The sequence below is a fragment of the Protopterus annectens genome, chromosome 12.part0, assembly GCF_019279795.1.
Source record: "Protopterus annectens isolate FY-2018-M chromosome 12.part0, PAN1.0, whole genome shotgun sequence".
Taxonomy (NCBI): Eukaryota; Metazoa; Chordata; order Ceratodontiformes; family Protopteridae; genus Protopterus; species Protopterus annectens.
Window position 1 is genome coordinate 932,007,521 of NC_056746.1, and position 24,745 is coordinate 932,032,265.

Genomic DNA, 24,745 nt, shown 5'->3' on the forward strand with positions numbered 1-24,745 from the left:
AGCTACTCCTGATTCTTCTGGTCAGCTCCTGTGTTTTTTTCTTTCTTTGCAACATTGGAAAGGTTTCACTGGCAAAGTGAATGAGAAGCAGAGTTCCCTTGTCTGATGACTCACTTTTCTTGTTGGACATACTTTTGTATTTCCTCCTCAACCTGTTCAGCATCAAAAATGTCTTTGATCCTGCAGGAAAAAAATATTCTGAAGACAGATGAATACATAGGTTCTTAGGCAAATACTAGACTATCTGCCCTTGTTGGCCATTTTAAGCCTAGCCAATTTTCCTTTTCATGCTTGGAATAACCTATCCCATTTCATTGGCCTTTATCTATCCCATAATTCATCACATATTATCCCAAATGAGAGTAACTGGGACCATACCATAGATAATTTGAGGGGACCCATGCATGGAATAAAGCATTTAGGAATGAAGTCTGTTTGTCCATAGTACAGGGGTAGCCCTGGGTTAAATGTGGATAGGGATTCTGTTCCACAGCAGCATTAGTGTGTGATATACCTGTCCCTTCAAACCATTCTGTTGATGTTACAGAGGAGGTTTTAGAGCCATAGACTCAGTATTTCTGATGCCATTTGACTTATTGATGTGCAGTAAATCTGAGTAATGGGTTGGAGGATGCCTTGAATGCCAGATACAGGTCACCTCTTAGTCTGTGGGATATCAAGTATAGTGACAGGGTTTTGGTTTTGTCTATGTAGGACCTGTTGTTTAGGCCTTATATACTTTTAGTAAGGTATTTCTGTGGGTATTCCAGTTGTAGCACGTGGCTGGACAGATACATGCCAAAGGGGGCATTATATTCAATGGTTGGCCTAATAAGGGTTGAGCAAAGGGGGACAATCAGATCCCTAGATCTAAATGCAATCCATTAGAAGGACTTTCTTAAAACACTAGACACATGGTGGTCAAAGATTAGGTCACTGTCCATACAAGTTCCCAAATCCCAAACAGCTGGACCAACTCTTGAGGGTCTATAGTCAATGTGGTAGTTCCCCGGGTAGATGACTTCCCAAAGAATAAAATGATAAATTTTCGTCAACAGTTATTTATTTGGGACAAACCTTCCTGCAGGATGGCTAAGGCATTTGGAGATTCAATGACTGCTCCTAGCTTGCAGTCATCTGCAGATTGTCTGCTAGAGCCCTTTGGTATTGGGTTTTACTTCAGAAAAGTAGGTGCCAAGCAGGAGATGTCCCAGCACAGAGCCCTGGGGACTCCACTAGTCACTGGTCTCTTTGTGGCAGTAACTTCCCCTATCTGTGAGCCAGCTGGTAATCCAGCAGGTGACATAGGGGTTTTATTTCCAGTTTATTTACCATTTCTACTATATCTGAGTGAGGAACCGAGTGGAGAATTGCGGAGCAGCAGCCTGAATCTCCCCTCTCAACATTCCTTGAGAGAGAAGATGTATAGTGAGTAGTTATTTTGCACAAATAGTCTGCAATTTTTAAAACTTTGCCTTTCTGCCCCAGTTTAGTCAGGATCAACTGTTTCTGCTGGTATGATTACATCTTTACTAATACAGGTTTTGGCTGTTTTGCCAGGTTTGGAGCATACACTTGATGTTCTTGCTGTGGAATAGCAGTCCAGTTGCTTATTTGTGCTTTCATACAGTTAACAGTTTGTGCCTTCTAATTTGTCTTGTTAGGAAATCTGAGGTTTTCTCTGCATGTAGTGTCCTCTAACTCTAACATTTTTCTGAATAAACAGCTCTTTATCTGTTATCTGAATAGCTGCTTAAAACTTCTTCCATTTTTTTCCAGCCATTTGTTATTTTAGTTGTACTTCAGTGGTTCATTTACTTGAATCCTCTCTGAGTACATTTGATTTATTTTGTCTTCTAGATTACTGGAAGCCATCTCTTGTACCAAAGCTTTTTTTGCTGAACAGCTGTAGGAGTCTTTTTTTCACTTTACCTTTTTGTTTTTCTTTCAGTGTCTCAAGTTTCTTCTTTGCTGGCATCCAGGCAGTGTACTTACTAACCAGTAACTCAGTTTTACCAAAGTTGGTTGAATTACTAGGCCCTGTGTCCTAGTTTCTTTTTTTCACACTGGGAGAGCTGAAATTAGCTGTTGATCAGTGTGCAGCTGTCTTGGAAGTCGAACCTTGAATGTGTACCTTGTAGTTTTAGAGAAAAAGATTAATATTCATGTGTGTCAGTTTTAGTTCCTTGTATTGGAACAGCATTTGTATATTTGAAATTGCAGAGTTGTAATGCCTGGCTGTGTGTATGCATATTTGATGCATTTGTTAAAGGGGTAAACCCTGTATAGACAATTGCTTAGGTTTAAGGGTGTGTACTAGGCTAATGGCCCTGGAGCCTTTACAAGTCTAGCCCATGGGATTACCCTGGCAACCTTAGTTCCCAGTGCCTCTGCTGAGTAGAGCCACTGGAGTGATCCCTGGGGTGAATTTTCTATTTCCCATCCACTCATCAAGATTTCTCCTGAAAAGGGCCAGTGAGGTGCTCTGTTTGACATGCATGGGAAGTCTATTCCATAGCATAGGCAGTCTCTGGGTTATGAACCTGTCTCTCCAGCATGTTCTGCTGATTGTGGTAATGAGTTTGAGGTCTCTAGAGTGTGTGGTGCGGAGGGATTGGGATTTCTTTAGATGTAGCATTTCTAACAAAGCTGGGTCAGACATGGCTTTGTAAGTCAAGCAGAGATCGCCTCAAAGTAGGCGATATGAGACCGAGAATAGTTGGAGTTTTTTTTTAGGCTGTCGACATAGGACAAGTGTTTAAGGCCTAGGATCCTCTTTGTGAGGTACTTTTGTGGCCTCTTCAGTTATTGCAGGTGTCCAGTGAGGTACATGTCAAATGGGGCATTGTACTCTATGAATGGCCTAATGAGGGAAGAGTAGAGGGAGACAGTGACCTCTTTCTTCCTGGATGCAAAACTGTTAGTAATGAGATGTGCCACATAGAAGGATTTTCTGAAGACATTGGTAATGTGGTGGTCAAAAGAGAGGTTGCTGTCAACCTGTGTTCCCAGATCTCTTTTATAACACCTTATGTATTCAGTGGACTACCATCTATGTGGTAATTCATGGGAAATGGGTTTTGGCATTGAGCTTAGGCCATTGTTCTGATACCAGTCGTTGGTCTTGGTGAGGCCTTTATGTAGGATATCAACATCACTTGGGGAGTTAATAATAGCTCTCAACTTGCAATTGTCTGCGAACTTTGTCAGCCATAGTCCCTTCGTGTTGGCCTGGAATTCAGAGAAGTAGATACCAAGCAGGAGAGGACCAAGGACTGCACCCTGTGGGACTCCACTCGTGACTGGTTGGCAGTCTGACTTGGAGTCAGCTACTTTCACACTGTGGGCTCTATCTGTGAGCCAGTTTGCAACCCATCTAGTGATATAGGGGTTGATGCTTAGCTGAATGAGTTTTTCTATGATTCCTGGTATGGTATCAAAAGCCTTGGCTTAGATCAAGGTAGGCTGTATGAACCACCTTGCCTTCATCCACAGCTCTGGTGACTGACTCAAAGTCAACTAGGTTGAGCAGGCATGAAATACCCTTCACAAAACCAAACTGTGTGGGATCCAGAGTTTGGTGATTCCTTATATCCTTGTTTTATTAGGTCCATGATGATGCGTTCCATAGCTTTGCATGTCAGACTAGTCAGGCTAATGGGGCAATAGTTTCCAGGGTCTGTAGCCTCTCCTCCTTTGTGGAGAGGGATGACTGTAGCAATGTGCCATTCAGTAGGAACAAAGCCTGAGGTGAGGCTGTGATTGAACAGGGCACACAGGTGAGGTGCCAGTTCACTCTGTAGTTCATATAGAACACAGCCAGGGATATTGTCAGGTCCCATAGAAGCTGTATTCTTGGCTTTGGACAGTGCTGTTTTAACCTGTGCAGCAGTAATACTGGGTGCCTGGCAATCTACTGGTATTGTGATTGGCCCTTTTGGGGGGCGGGGGGAGGTAAAGTTGGCAATGAGTCTGTCGGCCAGTATATTGGCAATATCTGTTGGCTCTGTATAGGAGGTACCATTGTGCAGTATCTCTGAGCAAATCTGGGTATTGCCGTGGAGGTTCTTTACATAGGCATAGAAGGCCTTGTAGTTGTCTTTAATATCTACTGCAATTCTGTTTTCATACCTAGCTTTAGAGGATTTGATGAGGGATCACACCTTTTTGTTGAGGCTGATAAGGGAGGTTTTCCTTTCTTGGGACTTCACCTTATCGCATCAGTTTCCTTCTCCTGTTGTAGAGTTTGTTTATGGCAGGCGACCACCAGATTGGCTTCCTTTTTTTGGAGGAGAGTGCCTTGGTTCTTTGGGTATGGCGAGATACATGCATTTGTGTACGTGTTCGTACAGTGCATTGGTGTATGATTCGGCGGTCATACAACTATTCTCCATTTGCATGGATACCCAGAAGTTAGCCACTCTGTTCTTAGGAGCCCAAAGTTTTTCATGGTGGCTACTTTTGCGAGGGAGGGGGTATGTGGATTTCCAAGGTGATTAGTTTGTGGTTGGATCAAACCAGGGAGGAGTTGACTCTTTGTGTAGAGCAGCAGTAGCCCATGTTAGTAATGACCAGGTCAAGAATGCTGCTTACATCTGGTGGGGGTAAGAACGAGCTGGTCCAGGGCATTGGAATTAATGAATAACCGGAAACGTTGGGCAAGTGTATTTCTACAGGAGTAGTTTTCCCAGTTAATGGAGGGGTAGTTGAAGTAGCCCAGTAGGGAGTGTGTTAGGTTGGACCCTAATATTCTCCAGGGTGCTTAGGAACGTGGAGTGAGTGCCTTGGGACATGGTTGGGAACCTATAACAGGCTATGATCTGAATCGCTGTCCTACCCAGTGTTAGCTGCACCTGAAGCATCTCTGATGCGTTATGTTGGGCTACCAGTCTGGAGGTGTGCGCATCCTTTATGAATATGGAAATGCCACCACCTTTGGAGCTTCGGTCCAAGTTCTGGGGCCGAAAGGTGTGGAATGAGTTATAGCCTGGTATTGCAGGGGTGCTTTCTTCTTCCTTGAACCAGGTGTCTGTTACAGCACAAATGTCGATGTTCTCCATTTTAAGGAGTGCTTCGAGCAAGTGCATTTTGAAATTTAGACTTCTAGCGTTGAGTAGCATGACCCTCAGATTGCATTTGTTTGTAGCTGTTATGGTGGTAATTTGGTCTTTGGAACACCTCCTAAAAAAGCCACTATAGCGGTGGCAAGAGCCTTGGCCAGTATCTGGAAGCCCAAGGGTGATGGATGCAGGCCATCTCTGGCAAAGCATCGAGGTTTTGTCAATCATGTCATCCCAGGTAGACAGATACTGGATCCCCTTAGAATGACACCAGAAACTTAGCCAGTTGTTGAAATCAATCATTTTCTGCTTGTGCTGTGGTATCATTCTGGGTGATGGTAGGATGCTGCTCAGGGCTAGGGTCATACCCGCCTGGCTACATAATCCGAGAGCTCCTGCATGTCTCTCTCCATGTAGTCCAGGGAGGTACGTCTCAGGTCATTCACACCCACATGTACAATGACAGAGTCATATTTGTACTTTTTGTTGAGGGACCTGAATGCGTGCATTATGTGGCGGAGACACCTGACAGGCAGTTGACTGTTGCTTTCTCCTTATTCATCCTAGTGAGTGGGACATCAGTGTGCCTCACTATCGAGTCACCTATGATTAGTGTGCTGGGCATACTGTTTTGCCTTAGAGGCTTTGGTTGAGTGGCACACTGTTTAGGAGAGTTATGTGTCTCGTGATTAGTGTTGTGTTGTGGTGGTGGAGTATGTTTCTGCCTTTGAAGTCTCTGCTGTTTGGGTAGATTTTTATTGAGAGCCTCCGCGAAGGTGTGTGTGTGTGTGTGTGTGTGTGTGTGTGTGTGTGTGTGTGTGTGTGTGTGTGTGTGTGTGTGTGGTTTGTGTTTTTATGTGAAGGCAGTGCTGATCTGTGTTCTGGAGGGCTATGTGTTCCTTGTGGTGTGGTGCAAGTGTTGACCACCTTCTCTTGACCAGCTCTTCCTGTCTTGGCTGGAGAGTGCATGGCTTCCAGTTTGGATGTACAACTGCATCTCTCGCAAGTCTGAGTGTTTGGAGGTAAAAGGAGAGGGTTGTCAGTGTACATGAGGCAGTTGCTTCATTGCCTCAGGATGCTCAAGTTCACCAGGTTAACAGGAGAAAGCACAGGGAACTGACCCTTAGACATTCCTGGAGGGGTGGGCATTAATAAGTACTAGAGCTCTTTTCTTGTAGAACGTTTAGTGCTGATAGCACTTTTGTGTGCTACAATAATTGCTACAAGAAGTCTGATATGATAAGCTGCTAGACTAATAAGCTAGTAAAAGTGCAGGAGAGGAGAGAACTAGCAGATCTAAGGGAAAAATTGAAGAACAGCCTTTGGCACCTCCTAGAAGCTTAGACAGTCCTGGATACAGCAGATCTGTATCTGGACTAGACTAGTTACAGGAAAGGCAGGAAACTAGCGCAACACTGCTTTTAAACCAGAAAGTTGAAAGAGATGGAAAAACTGCCCAAGTGGCAGACAAATGACAAATTCTGGGCCAGAAGCCACTCCGCTTGTGATAGATTGGTTAAAGGTAGCTTTATCAAGAATTGCTTACTGGTTTCCCCCTCTTTTTAGTATTGTCATAGGTTGTTGCCATTTCAACACTAAAAAAAAATCCAGAGCTCTTGCATTTATAAGTGCCTTCCCAACACAACCAGGGATCTGAAGTAGTTAACTTTATTTGATCAGCAACCTGTGGGTATCGGATCCGTCCTCTGATCCGAGCCGGCAGCTTTCCAAGCTAAAAGATCCGAGCTCTCAGCTCCTCCCCTTTACCCATAATGCCCTGCCACCTCCCTCCAGTCCTCGGATCTCGTTTGCTGCTGCTTCTGATAGCTTCTAGCAATGAGCTCTTGGCATTGGGTGTAAGTTAGAGAAACTTTAAAACTTTAGAAACTCTTTTTTGCGTTTTGAGTGAGTGTTGTAGGCCCTTAGTTTTTGTTTATATACCTCTTTCCTCCTTTTCTTGTGGTAATTTAGTGTTTAAATGTAACTCTTTTCCCTCCCCTTTACTGTGTGCATGTGGTGCATGCGATGGTTGAAGGGCCTAAGGCCATTTTTTCAAAATGCCCTGAGTGTGGCCATAAGCTGTCCCCAGCAGATGGTCACACTCAGTGCATTTTCTGCCTAGGGTTAGGCCACTTGTGGCTGCCAAGTATGTGCGGCCTTCAACCCCTGGGCTTTGAGGTATAGGAGGAATAAGTTAATCCTGGCAGGACTTTTGCCTGCAGATTCTTCTTCCTCCTCTCCCTCTAAGGCACCAGCTGCGGCTGCCCTGCCTTCAGTTCCCCCTCCCCTGACTGGGACCCAACCTCCTTCTGTGTGTCAGGGAGAGGGGGCTCTTCTAGAGAGAAGAGGCACAAGGATATGGAGCAGCATAAAAGCCATAAGAGGCGGGCAGAGTCTCATTCCTCTGCTCCGCCAGCCTAAAGTAGCTAGCCCTCCCAGGAGGGTCTCCCGATCTCCACCCTCTCGGCTCCGTTCCCCTCACTTTTCCCCGGAACCAGAGGAGGAGTACCAGTCTCCCTCTAGGTCTTCGAGGCGGCCTTCCCGCCCTGCTTCGGCGACCTCTTCAAGATCCACCAGAAGCATGTGTGATGCTGATTTGGACCGGATGATGCATCGATTCTTGCAGGCCCAGATGCAGATGGGGGTGCTCCTGCCTCCCCTCCCTCTGGGGGGAAGCTCGGCCCCTTTCTTTGCCCCAATTTCTCCTTCTCCAATTCGCTGTCGGGTTTCGGAGTCTTTGGATCCTAGCCGTCTCGAACCCAGGGAGTCGTCGGCGCTGACAGTGGTGGCTACTTCGCCGACAGTACCCTCGAGCGTTTCGGATTAGAGCTCTCTGGGCCGAGAGCCGAGCTTCAGAGTTGCAGGGGTGAGTGTGTCTTCGGCGCCATGTCGGTCGGAGCTCTCTCCCCTTTTGGGTCCGATCGCATCAGCTCCGACACCGGTCCTTGCGTCGGAGCCGAGGGGGCTGCTCTCGGAGCCAAGGGAGAATGGTTCGCCCTCGGCTTTTGATGTAGTGGAAAGGGTTCTGTCTAGGAGTTCCAGGTACCCGGTCTGGGCTATGGATCCACCCGTCACTCCTGCGCATTTGGGCCTATCTTCCATCGTCCGACCCCAGGGACAGCCTGCATCGGTGCTCCAGTTAGTTCCTGTAGGGGAACAGGACCGCGTTGGTGAGCCCTCCTCGGACAGTCCCTCCGAGGAGGTGCCTCACAAACGAAAGTGCAAAAGGAGGCACATGGACTCCCCTGAGTCCCTCAAAGAGGACACAGACTTAGAGGAAGGTTCCCCAAGGTCACCCCTGGAAGACGTCTCCTTTGGAGACATTATGGAAATGCTACGTATTGGGTGTGGTCTGCCCAAAAACCTTCCTCCGATGAGTCTGTGTTTCTGGAAGCGTTTAACGCAGGCCCGTCTACCTCTTGGGTGTGTCCCCCCCCCCCCGGCTGATCCCCTGGTAGACTTGATTGCTACCAGGGCTTGGAAGGAGCCGGACACCGTGGAGCCAATCCCTAAAAGACCAGACAAAATACTCAGTCCCCCTTCTGACAGACAGGCATGGAATAAAGGGTCCCCAGTAGATGCCGTGGTGGTGGTGGCTGCCACTAAGAAGGAACTAGCACAGGAACGTTCCTCGGTCCATTCTCCTGATAAGGAATCTCGGACGATGGACCATATTGGAAAGCGGATGTTTGCTTCAGCTACCTTTTCTATAACGGTGCTGAATTACCTGGCAAACGTCATCAAGCTCCAGCGAGACTTTATAAAGGAATATGCTGGAGCTCCCCCAGAGTCCATGGCGGCCGAGGACAAATGGACCTTCTCGGCTCGCATGGCCACTCTAAAGTTAATTTCTAACACTTCCATGTGGCTCCTCTCCCATGCCACGGAGGGAGCGGCTAGAGCTAGCAGAGCAGGGGTCGCCTTACGGCGCCACGCCTGGCTTCGCCTTTGTGACTTTTCAGAACCCTTCAAGGCGTCCTTCGCGAACGCTCCCTTTGACGGTTCTACGCTATTTAGCAAAACCATCCGCGACACTTTTCTCCAGAACGAGAAAGATGGGAAGATGCTGTCTGCCATCAGGATCCGCTTCTCTAATCCCGAAAGGTCCTTCTCAAGGAACCAGAGAGGACAGAAGAAGATGTGGTTCCGGAAGTCCCAGCAGTCCCGTTCCGCTCCGGACCCCTCGTCCTTCAGAGGCAGAGGAGGACAAGGCGGACGCCGGCCCAGAGGCAGAGGGGGGCCAAAGAATTTCAGGTCCAGAGAGCTGTTCTCAGACCGACCCGCACAACAGCCCTGAGGGCTTGCCCGGCTGTCCCTCTCTGGAGGCAGTCGGGGGCATTTTTCGGAGCACCTACAAAGTTGGGAGTCCATTACTACAGATCATTGGGTGCTCCGAATAATATCCAGAGGTTACACTATTCCCTTTCTGCATCTTCCCCCTTTAACGAAGCGCCTTCCCGATGTCCCACCTGATCAGAGGGAGGCGGCGGCTTCAGAAATTTCGAAGTTGCTAAAAAACAGGCCATCCAGCACGTCCCCCCAGAGCAGTCCAGATTAGGCAATTACTCCAGGTTCTTTTTGGTGCCAAAAAAGACGGGGGACTTGAGGCCAATTCTGGACCTGTCATCTCTAAACCTGTTCATTGCCAAAGAGAAATTCCGGATGGTCACTCTGCAATCTATTCTCCCACTCTTACAGGAGAACGACTGGATGTACTCCATAGACCTCAAGGATGCGTACTACCATATTCTCATGGACAGATGGTCCAGGAGGTTTCTCCGCTTTCGGCTAGGAGCCAATCACTTTCAGTTCAGGGTTCTTCCGTTCGGCCTCACCACAGCCCCCAGGGTGTTCAACAAGGTCATGGCAGTTGTAGCAGCCCACCTGAGACTTCAGGGAATTCAGGTATTTCCATACCTGGACGATTGGCTCCTCACCGCCCCCACCATGCATCTGCTTTGCTCCACCAGGGATTACTCCTAGCCACAGCCCAGCGTCTAGGCATTACTATAAATCATCAGAAGTCGTCTCTGCATCCTGTGCAAGTTCTGGATTTTATAGGGGCCAGGATAAATCCGCACCAAGCCAAAGCTTTCCTAACCACGGACAGGTTGCGCAGCTTGTCGCTACACATAATGTCTCCAGCCCCACCTGCAGAGTTGGTCCTGAGAGCCCTGGGCTCCATGGCAGCAGCCATAAGCCTATCGCCGTTAGCAAGATTGCATATGAGAATTCTACAGTGGACTCTTCAGGTTCAATGGTCGTTCCTACTCCATCCATTGGAGTCGCCAATTCCCCTGAGCAAGGTTTGCAGGAACTCCCTTCTTTGGTGGCTCAATTCCCGGGAGGTCCGGGAGGGGAGACTGTTTGTGATGCCTCAGCCCCAAGCCACGTTGAACCACAGACGCTTCTCGCCTCGGGTGGGGGTGGGGGGGGTCATTCTGTGGGCAGAACCGTTCAAGGCACGTGGACTTCCTTAGAGACCGTTCTGCATATCAATGTCCTGGAGATGAGGGCGGTGCTTCTAGCATTGCAAGCCCTTCATAACCTTCTTCCTCTGGGGACTATTGCAATTCAGACAGACAACATGGCGGTAGTCTGGTATATCAACAAACAGGGAGGCACCAGATCTTACCCTCTTTGTCGAGAGGCTATGAGAGTTTGGGAATGGGCGATTTCCACCAACCGCTTTCTGATAGCAATGCACATTCCCGGTCGGTCCAACATTTTAGCGGACAAGCTGAGTCGCTCGATCCTCACACCTTACGAGTGGTCTCTAAACCCATCGGTAGCGAATCAGATCTTCCTCAGATGGGAGGTCAACCTTGCTGTGATCTTTTTGCTTCTCTATCAAACACAACATGCAGCGAGTTTTTCGCTCTGATTCCCCCTATGGGGGAGAGCCCCAGAGACGCTCTGGTGCATGCTTGGCCCCCCGGTCTCCTGTATGCTTATCCTCCTCTTCCGCTGATGACAAAATTTCTGCAGAAAACTCACCGGTTGGGGAGCAAAATAATTCTCATAGCCCCATTCTGGCCTCGCCAGATCTGGTTCCTGTACCTGCGGTCTCAGTGTGGTTCCTCCTTGGATCTTAGATCCCATTCCGGATCTGACACCTCATCCTACAGGATTACAGCCCCCAAACCTGGGCGACCACAAGCTCACGGCTTGGTTGATCCAGTTCCACTAATCGTAAGGACTCCCGGTATCTCGTCTCCCGTGCAATCTATTCTGCTAGCAACGCATAAACCTTTTACTAGAAAGCTATACAGAAGTAAATGGAAGCGTTTTTCCATCTAGGCAAAAAATAGAGACTTGGATCCTTTTACTGCTCCCATCCCAATGGTTCATGACTTCTTGTCCCATATCTTTGACCAAGGAGCTAGTGCTTCTACAGTCAAGTTTCAAATGGCAGCAATTTCCCATTTCCACATTGGGGATAGCCTTGGCCCCTTAGCTTCCGCTAAGATATGCAAAACCTTTTTGAAGGGCACCTTTCTGTTGAAACCTCCTGTCAAGAATGCGGTTCCACCTTGGGACTTAACCTTGGCTCTTCAGGCCTTGACTGGCCCACCCTTTGAACCGGCGGCTTCGGTTGAGTTAAAATTTTTATCTTGGAAAACGGCCTTCCTGATTGCAATTACTTCAGCCAGGAGAGTGTCTGAGCTTCAAGCCCTTTGCATGAAACTTCCATATCTGGTCTTCCATAAGGACACTGTGTCTCTCAGGACTAACCTTTCTTTCTTGCCCAAGGTAGCCTCTGAATCCAATATCAACCAATCCATTAATTTGCCTGTGTTTTTCCCCAACTTTCAGAACAAAGGGGAATACAGATTACACTCATTGGATGTACACAGACAATTGTGTTTCTACTTGCACAGGACGGCTACTACTAGGAAATCAGATCAACTGTTTGTTTCTTTCGCTAAACCATCTTTGGGTAAGACTATTACGAAAGTTACCTTGGCCAGATGGATATCCCAATGCATCAGGCATGCTTATTTAGTCTCTGGCCAGTCTGAACCCTTGGGGGTCCATGCCCATTCTACCAGGTCTATGGCTACTTCTGCAGCATTCTGGTCGAGAGTTCCTCTAGATGACATCTGCACAGCAGCTACTTGGTCCTCTTCTCATACTTTCATTTCTCATTATAAATTGGATCTGATATCCAGGAGTAGGGCATCATTTGGCTCCGCAGTGCTCTGAAATATCCTTCCTTGAGGTCCGCCCAAGGATTTAGGTAGCTGGGGACTCTGTCCCACAGGTTGCTGATCAAATGAAGTTAACCACTTCAGATAAAGAAGTTATGTACTCACCATAACATTCCATCTGAGCAGGTAACTTCATTTGTCTGCAACCAACCCCCCCTCCTTCCCCCTAACCTGTTTTATGGTTATTCCATTATGCAGGGTTTCACCTGGTCTTGCATTTGGTTAGGGTTCCTCTTTCGAGGGTTGTAGTCTGTTTTCTTGTTTGGCAAACTCGATCTGAGGACTGGAGGGAGGTGGCAGGGTATTATGGGTAAGGGGGAGGAGCTGAGAGCTCGGATCTTTTAGCTTGGAAAGCTGCCGGCTCGGATCCGAGGACTGATCCGATACCCACAGGTTGCAGACAGATGAAGTTACCTACTCCGATGGAACGTTATGGTGAGTACATAACTTCTTTTTTGAGCACATTGGTTATCTGTGTCCATCTCTAAGTTGTTTGACCATTTCAGACACAAATTTGGAAACAATTAGAGGGAATCGTGTGTATTTCCTGGAGAATATGATTTGCTATTATTGAAGGCTCCAACAGCAGCTGAAATGGTCTGTAGAAGTAAACATGGAGTTTAGAAAGTTTAGTGGCAAAAGTGAAGTATTGAACAGAGTAAAGTGCATGTTTGTTGGGATCTGTCAATGTGGTATAATAGTATTGTTCAGTTTTGGAGCAGAATTTTCTTCTAAAGAAGTACTGCTATAAGACGCATGTTCCTTGTTAGTTTCCGTCTCTACCTGCAAGCTGAATAGTTTTTGAGAGCACTTTGGTAATAATGTTTTAAGATGTAAAAACTGTGCAAACAATTCATGGGTAATTTCTAAAAAGATGGCAAAATGGAATAACTTGGGGTTGCAAGAAATTTGTCATTTAGGATGGTTTGTTTGTTTCCCATGTTGGTCTTGTTATAACATTTTAGGTCAGTACGTGGCTATCTCAGTAGTGTAGCGGGATAAAGGCTTGCCTATGGCCCAGGTGACTCTGGTTTGGTTAGTAGCCGTTCATGGTGCAGGCAGATGAGGATGGTTGTGCCCATCTTGGAGAGGATAGTGGTGATCCCAGAGCTGCAGGTACAAAGTTGTGGCTTTTAGACATAGCATGGAATTGGTGAAAGGGAGGACATTTCCTGTGGTTGGGAGGGTGGCCTAATGGTTAAGGTGTTTGCCTTACAAAACACAAGGTGCAGGGTTTGAGTCTCACAAGGGATAATTGGCTAGGCTTAAAATGGCTCAAGGGCAGTTAGCTTAGTACCAATCTATGAAATTTATGGTCACCCAAGTTGGTAATGGCAGCTCTTGCTGCTACATGTAAAGGCACACACGTGTACTGCTGTGGGGCATAGGAGTAACTACGGTAAAGCAAGTGCTGATGTCACCACCTGTGTGGTGGGGTTAATGCCATAGAAATGCCATCCGTTGCCATGAAGCCAGTGTATGCACAGTCAGCCTTTATAGATACCTGTATATTGACTCCCTTGGACTGTTCTTGCCACCATACAGTACTGGGTACATCTCTTGTACAGTGGGCTGAGTCTGATTGGGGATGTTGGCTTGATAGTCATCAGGAAGGGGGAACAAAATGATCCAGAGAGAATATTTTAGCTTTGTGTATAGTATAGACATGATTTTTAAGTTGCTGATCATTTTACCTTTTTGTGTAGGAAAATAAATTGTGGAAAAAGTTGATGGACAGAGCACAGTTTGTCAACAGCAAAATATCTTGCATGGTGATCTAACCAGCGATGACTTGATTAACTGACAAATGTAATCTATATTTAGTTCATCTCGGTTAAGATAGTTGACCCCAAAACTGCAAGTCTGAGTTTCTCTCTTTAGCTTACTATATATCTATGAAGCTATAATGCTAATGACCAACAGGGCCTTTGTAAACCTAGCTGCGCAAACAAACCCAGTTGTGTACCTGTGCGTCATGAGAGGGGGGGTATTTTAGTTAGGAAGTTTCTAAGGGTTATCGGGGTATGTTAGTTAGGGCATACTCTCTGCCTCTGTCTGTCAGAGACATGGGAGCCAGACCAGGGGGTAAATTTCTCATTTCCCATCCATTGGTCAGGGTTACAGTTAAACAGGGTTAGGGATGAACTTTGCATCACATGGATGGAGAGCCTGTTCCAGGGCATGGGGATCCACTCGGCGACATCTGTTTCGCCAACATGTCCTCTCTGTGTCATGAGCAGAGCTTAAATCCATGGATCCGGTGCTGATGTTATTCATTTTATTGATGTGCAAAAGGTCCATCAGAGATAGATCAGAGGATGTCTTGTGTGCTGGGATTAGATCACCTCTCAGAAGCCTGAATATAGAGAATAGGGCTTTAAGGCAATCCTTGTAGGGCAATGTATTTATACCCTGGCTTTTCTTGGTAAGGAACCTTTGTGGGCATTCCAACTGATGCATATATCTTGTCAGGTACGTGCCGAAGAGGGAATTATACTCTGTGATGGGTCTGATAAGGGATAAATCAAGTGGCACTGTGACTTCTTGGACCTGAATGCCATGCTGTAACTTAAGTTGGGTGACATAGAATGATTTTCTTACTACCTTGGCCACATGTTTGATAAAGGCCAGATTACTCTCTGCATATGTTCCCAGATTCCTGACTACTGGGTCAATTTTTAGGGATGTCTTATTGATGGAGTAATTAACCTGGGTGGCCTTTTTCCCAAAAGGTACTATAATGCATTTATTGGCATTGAGTTTTAATCTTTGACTTTCGCACCAGTCATTTGTCTGTGTTAGGCTCTCTTGTAAGATGTTTGTGTCACTGGGAGGAATCTGCGATAGCTCCCAATTTGCAATCTTCTTGGAACTTTGTCAGATGAAGGCCCTTGACATTGGCTTTTACCTCCGAGAAGTAGACACCAGTCTCTTAGTGGAGGTGGTCTCTCAAATCCTGACTTTCTGGTTCCTTTTTGTGAACTCACCGGATTGCCAGCTGGTTATGTTGGGGTTTATGCCTAGTTTTTCGAGTCTGTCAGCTATACCAGAGTTGGATATTGCATTGCACGCCTAAACCAGGTCTAGGTAGGCAGTATGCACCTTTTTTCCATCATCCATTGCTTTGGACCTTCTCAAAGAAGTCTCTCAGGTTTAGTAGGCATGATCTTCCCTTCACAGAGCCAAACTGGGTAGGGTCCAGTGTCTGAAAGTTGCCTGTGTCTTTGTTGATCATTTCCATGAGAATTTGCTCCGTGGCTTTGCATATTAAAACTAGTCAGACTAATTGGTCTGTAATTAACAGGGTAGATTGATAGCCCACCCTTGTGAAGAGGCATAACCATTGCAGTTCTTTATTCTCATGGTACAAAGTCTGTTTTGAGGCTTTACGTGAAAAGTTTGGCACACTGCTGTGTGCTGCCTTTGAGGTTATGGATATAGCTGTAAAAGGCCTCATGGTTGTTTTTACCGTGTGAGGCTATCTTGACCTCATAATTGGCCTTATTGCACTTTAATTAGTTCTTAGTTTCCTGTTTAGTTTGAGAGCTCTTATCATTATTGGGGTTGCTCTTCCAGATTTTCGCCATGACTTTTTCCCCCTTTTGTTGTATACCATATTAGGCTTAGGATTCCACCAGTGTGGTTTGTTTTTAGAGTTTGTTTTGGGCTTACTTCTAGTAGGTCTGGCAGCATCTGTTCAGCCATTTACGTGGTCTCTATAAATCCACATAGGATGTTGTGAACTTTGAGGTTAAAAGGGGCATTGAATTTTGACAAACTGTCACCTAATATGATGTACTTTAATTTGGAAAGGTTCCTAACTGTTACAGGGTTTGCTGGGTTTAGAGAATTTTTTTATTTCAAAGGAGACTGCTTTATGGTTCAAACTCACTAGGGAGGATGTGACACCTGGGGGGGGGTATGGTATGCAACGCTCTCCCATGCTGGTGAGTACCAGGTCCAGTATGTTTGATCCTCTGGTGTGTGTGCACACTGTTTAAGGGTATTTATGTTAATTATGTCTGGGAATCATTTGTGCCTGGGAGTTTGAGGCAGTGTATGTTTCCCAATTTAGAGAGGGGGAATTAGTCTTCCAAGAATAGGGTATTTGTCTTAGTGGTGTGTGTCTCCAGTAGGTCTAGGTATGAGCTACGGGATTTCTGGGACATAGAGGGTGACGTGTAGCTTGCTAGGATATGCTATGGAACAAGACCTTGCCTGTTTGCACGTGAATACATTTCCGGTCTTTGTCCTGTTTAAACAAGCTGGAGGTATCCTTGTTGCTGATTTAGTTTGACTTCTACACCTTTTGTCCCCGTCTCTTCAGCTAGTGGTCTAAATGTGTGGAGGGCACTGAAGCCTTGCACTGCCAGTACGTGGTGTGTTCAAACCATGTGTCAGTAACACAACAGTTGTCTATATTTTTTAGAGTAAGGAGCTTTCAGGGTGCCGAGCTTGTTTAGGCTCCTAGCATTGAGCAGCAACATTTTTAGGTTTCTTTGGGTTTTATTTGCTGAGTTGGTAGGTTTTTTAATTTGGCATGGTCTAGAAAAGGCTCTAAGGGGACGAGTCAAGTTTTAGCCAATATTCAGAAGCCTAGGGAGGGACAGGTGCAGACCTTCCTTTTGCAGAGCAACGTGGTTTATTATGCTAAGTATTGAATCCCCCTCTACCATCTTTTGTTCTTACTGTGGCATCTTGCTTGAAGGTAGAATGTTGCTAGTGCAAGGCATATAACTGCCGAGACGCACACATTGAGAAATCAATGATGTCTTCATATACTCCAGGTCGGTATGTCTCAGGTCGTTAATACCCACATGGACTATGATAGAATCCTACTGGTGCTTGTGGTGTAGTTCATATACTCCAGGTAGGTATGCCTCAGGTCATTAATACCCACATGGACCATGATAGAATCCTACTGGTACTTGTGGTGTAGTTCGTATACTCCAGGTAGGTATGTCTCAGGTCGTTAATACCCACATGGACTATGATAGAATCCTACTGGTACTTGTGGTGTACTGACTTGGTGGATCCTTTTTGTAGATGAGTAACTGCTATCTTCTTCTTTGTCAGTCTGGTCAGTGGGGCATCTGTGTGTTGTACATTACACAGGACTCTCAAAGGGGACACTAATCTGTTTGTTTGCCCTATGGGCGTTGCTGTTCTGGCTCCACTGGTTGTTAGGTGTATGTGTGGTGGTTGATATTGCTTTTGTTGAATGCAATGGAGATTGCTGAAATAGGTGCTGTCATTCACAATCTTAGGAGGTGTTTGAAGTTTGGGAAGATTGCTTTTTAGTGCCTTTGGATAAGTTGGTCTGTGTGTATGGTGGACGCTGTGTGGTGGATATAGTGTGTGTTCTTGACAACATTGTATGCAAGATTTTTGCCTCCAGTGAAATTGTTTGTGCATCTCTCGCATACTGTGTTTGTTTCTTTGAGGAATAAATGGTGGTTTGTGAACATGAGACTTTTGCTACATTGTCTCAGGATGCCCATATCTACCAAGCTGGCTATGGAGACCTTTGTAAATTGCATATCCATGTTGTCCAGACCTGTGTTTGGGTGGGCTACTGTAGGTTATGTACTGGGTCATACTGAGGTTTCCTTGGTGGTCTCTGGGGTTTGGAGGCAGACTAGGGTAGATTGTGCTAACATTTGGTAGTGCTGTTTAACATGCAAACTAGCAGCTCTAAGCTTGTCTGCTGCCAAACCCCAGAGACCACCAAAGAAACTTGGTGTTATGGATGTATGGAAAACAATGAGTGGAAAATTTATTTAAATAGCTTGCACAACAGATAATAGCAGTAGCATGAAAGAGAGGAGGGAGGAACTTTGGATGTCAGATTACCATAAGGGATGGAATCCAACTTCCTAGAGAGGGATCCACTCAAATAGTCACTGGGAGCCATTATAGCCGTTGGAGCAGGTCACAATGATGTGTAAAAGAGTCTGTTAATAGAATAAAATACCTTTTTCTCCTTAATGTGTATGATATTGTAAGGCTGTACTATTGTCGAAATTGTAAGATTCTTAAAGTTCACGCTGAAGTTGTGGCTTAGCAGGGAATAATATGGTGGTCTGTATGATGTAAATGGTTTGTCAATATTTTGTTAGCCAACTTTTGTGATTTAGGAAATGCACTATTTTTAATGTAGTTGATTAAGTTTATTAATTGAAGTAGTTTTTATATAGATGATATTGAATGGAATACCAATTACTTATGGCAGTTTAGTCAGTTATTTCTAAGGGTATGTTTGATGTACATTTCATGTTATGGCTGTAAAGTAGTTTTAACAGACGTAGCATGGTTGCCATCCGCGGTGGTGCAGCGGTAGCATTGTTGCCTCACAGCAAGGGGTTCTCCCGTTCGATTCTCTTTTTGGGTTGGGAGTGCCTTCTCTGTGGAGTCTGCATGTCCTCCTTGCGTTCGAAAGACATGCGTTGAATGGGCGTGCCTTCGTTGAAGGTTGGGCGTCAGGCTGGCAACTCGGCACCATAAAAAACAACTGCCAGTCATTAGCAGACCGGAGTTCCGCTGTGGTGACCCCTAACCGGGAAAAGCCGAAAGACAAACAACAAAAACATGGTTGCCATTGGGATGGACAAGAACACTCATTTATTGCTAAGGGTTAGATTACATTTAAAGTTACAAAGGCTTTAATAGATTGTGTGTGTTGTCGTCGTGTTAACGTTAGTGACTGACAAGATGTCAAGCTGTTAGTATATCTCTTGCTGCTGTTATTGCTTTTGATTATAACTCGGGGCAAGTGCAAAAGGGAATGGGTGGTAGAGGGCATCTCTGCTTTGTGCCCTGAGCAGCCTTTATTTCTCCCAAGGTAAAGGGATCTGTTTTAATGTAGATTTCAGTGTTTTAAGAGGAATGCTCACAATTTCGAATCCGGAACTTTTTTTTTTTTTTTGTCCAGTCTAATGTAATTGAGGTTTTTTTCATAATTTATTACATGTTTATTAATCTTGTTGTCATGTGGATCTTCTTTTGGCTGTTCCCATTAGGGGTCGCCACAGTGGATTATCTGTTTCCATTTCTTCCTGTCCTCTGCATCTTGCTCTGTCACACCAACCACCTGCATGTCCTCTCTCACCACATCCATAAACCTTATCTTAGGCCTTCCATGTGGATGCTACCTTCTATTTGATGGTTTCGAAATGAAGCCTCTCAACATTGTGTATGAAAATTTAAGTTTTTAATCCTTTCAGGAACTGTAGACAGACCTAAACAGTTTTTCTCAAAGTTTTGGAAGGACATATGTTAGTGATGCACATGCTTTTATAATTCACTACTGTGATTTAGAATTTATTGTAGCAGTATATTTACAAGAAGTAAATGCTGTATTTCCTTGTACAACCAACTTTTCTCTCTCTTAGACAAATTATGGGTTTAATGCCTGAAATATATATTTATTTTTATCGGAATTTGTCTAATCTTGGTGCCGTATTAACTTTTAATTCAGAGTGAGTCTCTTCAGAGTGGAATCTGGAGAACTGGTGTGCCTTCAGATTGCATGTTAGGTGTTTTGTATGCATGCATACTGCAGTAGGATGGCATCATGTCCAGAATTAAGTTTTCGGCTTTGTCTGTTAACAACCAGAATACGTGCTGCCTTTGGTATCCCTGAATTGGATAAAGGAGGTATCAGAGAATACATGAGAAATTGGGGATTTTTATTTAATCTTGGTGATAAGAAACCTGGTTTTGTAGGGGAATAATGTACTTCAGTATGCGTTTATAAGATTTTTTTTAGTATTTTCGTAGACCAGTTGTTTTATGTTCCTTTACTGTAGTATTGAGCAGGTTGTAGTTTATTATTTATTTGTTTTGATAACTGGTTGGAGTATTGATCCAAATGGACCTATTCCTTTCTCAGCCCAGATAAATATAAATGATAGTAGACAAGCAAGTTAACAAGAAGTATTATGAATACAAACAAAATGTGTGCAGGTAGCAATGAATCAATAACCGTAATAGTAAAACATAGTACAGAGAGCAGTAGAAAGAGAAGAGAGTAAGGGCACCATAATTAACTATACAAAAACACAGCTTCAATGGGACTGGACGGGGTCCCAGGCTGTGTCTTACAAGAGCTCCAAAATGAACTCACCCCTCACCTAAACACACTGTTCAAACAGCCTCTCTACAGGCTACGTACCCACAGCAACAGTTATCCCGCTCCACAAAGGTGGAGCCACAACGGACCCTGGGAACTATCGCCCTTTAAGCCTGACTAGCCTGGTCTGCAAGGCTATGGAACGCATCATCATGGAACTCCTTAACAGAGACATTGGGAACCTCCAAACCTTGGACCCTACCCAGTTTGGTTTTGTTAAGGGAAGATCATGCCTCCTAAACCTGGTGGACTTCTTTGAGACAATTATGAAGGCATTAGACGAGGGAAAGGAGGTCCACACAGCCTACCTAGACCTCGCAAAGTCTTTCAACACCATTCCCCATTCTAGTATTATAGACAAGCTCACCAGCTTGAACATAAACCCCTACGTCACGAGATTTGCCAACTGGCTCATGGATAGAACCCACATGGTGTAGTTGCAGGCTCTACGTCTGACTCTATACCGGTTACAAGTGGCATCCCCCAGGGCTCATTCCTAGGACCCCTCCTGTTCAGTATATACTTAAAGGTACAGGCAAGCATAGGAGGACTATGGCTGACCAAGTTTGCAGACTACTGCAAACTAGGGGCCATAATTGATTCTCCGGCTGATACAGACACCCTCCAGATGGGTCTCACTGAGATGGATACCTGGTGTCAAAATCATGGCCTCAAGCTAAATGCCAAAAAGTGCATAGTCATCCCCTTTGGAAAAAACAAAGTACCCGCAAAATACCACATAGGTGGTAGTCCCCTAAATACAGAAAATGTAATAAGGGATCTGGGGACCAAGTAGATAGTAATCTCTCCTTTGATAATCATATTGCCAAGGTAGTCAGAAAATCCTTCTATGTGGCCCACCTAATCACAAAAGGGTTCGCATCTAGAACAAAAGAGGTTATTGTGCCTCTCTGCCTATCGCTCATTAGACCCATCACAGAATACAATGCCCCATTTGGGATGTACCTTACAAAACTCCTGCAACAGCTGGAAAGGCCACAAAAGTACCTCACCAAGAGGATTACTGGCCTCAAACAGATGCCCTATGCAGCCCGACTCAAGAAACATCAGCTGTACTTGGTTGCATACCGCTTACTCAAGACGTGATCTCTGCCTGACATACAAGGCCATGTCCAACCCAGAATTGATGGACATGCTCCACTTAAAAAAAAACAAATCCCAGAGAGCCACACGCTCTAGAGATATAAACCTCACCACAATGATAAATAGGACATACTGGAGGGATAGATTCCTATCCCAGAGACTCCCCATTCTTTGGAACAGGATTCCAGTATACATCAGGCAGAGCCCCTCACTAACACTCTTCAAGAGAAACCTTGACTGGTGGATGGGAAACAGAAAATTTACCCCGGGATCACTGCACTGGCTCTGCTGGATAGTGGAGCAGGGAACTAATGGCTCCAGGACAGTGGCACAGGGAACTGATGGCTCTTCTGGACAGAGGCACAGGGAACTAATCTAAGGGGGTGACGAAAGTCATCACATTCTGGCTAGGCTTATAAATGCCCTTGGGGCAGATAGCCTAGTACTTACCTATGAACCTATGTACAATATATATGTGTCATGTCTAAGGGATGTCATAACTTGACATTGCGCCTAGTCTTTTATGTGCTATAGTGACTTGTGTGCTACAGTTTAATCCCATTGCTGTTTTATGCTCATTAGGGCATGTGAAGATTTTGTTTAAAATGTACATTAATGCATTTTCTGTATGTAAGATTCATTCCATTTTTGTCAGTTTGTCTTGAGTGCATGTTTGGTTTACCAAACAAATACTATTTTAGGATATGTCACAGTAGTAAAAGTTGTATTTTTCATTTGGGTGTATAAAATTATTCAAGCTGTTGTGTAAAATTTAGTTTGGTTACATATGATAGAATTCTCCAGAGTTTAGTACTGCCTGCTGGATTCATTTACATTTTACAGAAGTTTGATGGAAGTTTCCTCCCACAACCCAAAGACATGCTGTAGGTGGATTGGACACTCAAAATTGGCCCTAGGTGTGAGTGTGTGCATGTGTGTGCCTTCTTTGGAAGGTTGGGTGCCAGGTTGGCAACTCGACACAGTAAAACTCCACTGCCAGTCATGAGCAGACAGGTGATCTGCTGTGGCGACACCTAACTGGGAAAAGCCGAAAGAAGAAGTTTGTTGGAAGTAAATGTTAAGGCACTGCTGTTTTAATATAAAAAGTTAGATTGGGTGCTATGTACTTGATCACTTTGACACTGAATGCACTGTACATTAGAATAATGTATGTAGTATAACAGAAGTGATTTGTGTAGATCACTCTTCAGTCCATTTCTAAGAGAGTTTTGCCAACACTGAATTTGCAGGTAATCTTAGTGTATTAGTATCTTATCTGTAAGAATACATTGGGTCTCAACTTAAAATGAAATCACTGTGTTTATAATTCGTTGTTGCATTAATGACACATTTGGTTTGACGAGCTTTTATCTATGTTGACGTGCAATTGCACAGTGTGGTTTTTGACCTGTTTGTCCAGTCAAATCCTTTACTAGAAAGTGGTGATTGAATACTACTGAACAGATTTTACTGTGTGCTAATTCTTTGCCTTTTATTTGTTTCCTCCCTTGCAGATAAAGACCCTCCTGCAGAGCGAAAAGTGTCAAACCTCACTATTAACTTTGGTCCCCAACATCCAGCTGCTCATGGAGTGCTTCGCTTGGTGATGGAGCTGAGTGGTGAATCTGTGAAGAAGTGCGACCCTCACATTGGCCTCCTACACCGTGGTACAGAAAAACTTATAGAGTATAAGACGTATTTGCAGGTACTGTGTGACTAAATTGAGTTGGTAGACTACATCTGTCTTCTTAAAACCACTGTAAGACATGTGCTAATTTCCTTTCCCAGTAAAAGTGTAGGCATAGCTGTGGGTCTGTTAAATTATCACTTATGATATTGGCAATCATACATGTTATGTAAATGGAAACAAGCCATATTGACATATTTTCAGTTGCAAACGTAATCACTTATAATCCAGTAATTTTCTGTCGGCCATTAAATTGGTTATTCAAATCTTGACATCCCTTAAACCTCAGTCCTCCTCCAAAACAACTTTTTGCATGTATCGTTAATGCCTCTGTGTAGTGCTGAGTTTAGAGGGTAAGGAAGAAACACTGGGCTGCCTTCAGCCACTGCAGTACTTAATTCAAAAGACAGAGGGTACTGTTTGAAATGCTTTTGACATTTTATACCTCTACTGCAGTACTTTTCACCCAAGTCCTGAGAGAGCAGAAGCAGCTTCAGAATTACTGCTGTTAGTATGAAATGTGCATTATGGTGGGGACCATCTTCAAAGTACACCCAAATATGCATTTTTTTTCTGTACAAGGAAGTTTGTAAGGGACACCTGACTGCAGTCATTGTGATTTTGAATACTTAGACTGCTGTGGTGGTACGGCAGTAGCATTGTTACCTCACAGCAAGAGGTTCTCCCGTTCGATTCTCAGCTTGGCTTGGGAGTGCCTTCTGTGTGCAGTCTCCCCGTGGTTGGGTAGCGTTTCGAAAGACATGCGTGCGTAAATGGGCATGCCTTTGTTGAAGGTTGGGCGTTGAGCTGTCACCTCGGTGTTTCATAAAAATCTACTGCCAATCATTAGCGGACCAGAGTTTTGCTGTGGCGACCCCTTACCATGAAAAGCCGAAAGACAGTGTGCCAGTTACTGCAGGGAGTGCTGGGAAGAAAAAGTCAAGATTAGAGGTACTTTTTCTAATTCTCAACCCATTTTAAGCATATTTTGTAGTAGCTGAGAGGGGGAATGATGAGCAGTGTCTGAGTAGTCGAGAGGCATGTCTTTTGGCACTGAGATGGTATTAGAGTTGTCTGTGTATTGAATAGTTTTTATTGACTTTTTGTGCATATTGTTAATGGGACCTTGTTTCATAGTTTCATAGTAGTGTACTAGGCTATCTGCCCGGGGGCATTTATAAGCCTAGCCAACAGTGATGTGGCTTACGCCACCCCATACTGTATAGTTGCGCCTCTCTAGTAGTGACACATGTGGGACCCCATTATTTAGTAAACTATACCTCTGTCTAGTAGTGACACTGAGGTGACTCCCGGGGTAAACTTGCGATCTCCCATCCATGCATCGAGATTTTTCTTGAACAGTGCCAATGAAGGGCTCTGTCTCACATGAACTGGGATTTTGTTCCAGAGTATGGGTAAACCTCTGTGTTATGAATCTATCCCTCCAGCATGTCCTATTCATATTTGTGCAGAGGTTGAAATCTTTAGCTCACGTGGTTCTGGTGGATTTGGATTTTTGAGATGGAGCATGTCCATCAATTCCTGGTTGGAC

General features: G+C 44.9%; 1 protein-coding gene across 1 annotated transcript in view; it reads left to right on the forward strand.

Moving 5' to 3' along the window:
* Window positions 1-24,745, forward strand: part of NDUFS2 (NADH:ubiquinone oxidoreductase core subunit S2) — a 488,454-nt gene that overhangs the window by 39,810 nt on the left and 423,899 nt on the right. The window contains exon 3 of the mRNA XM_044089959.1: window positions 23,021-23,211. Coding sequence (XP_043945894.1) covers window positions 23,021-23,211 — 191 coding nt within the window. The remainder of the gene's footprint in view (window positions 1-23,020; window positions 23,212-24,745) is intronic.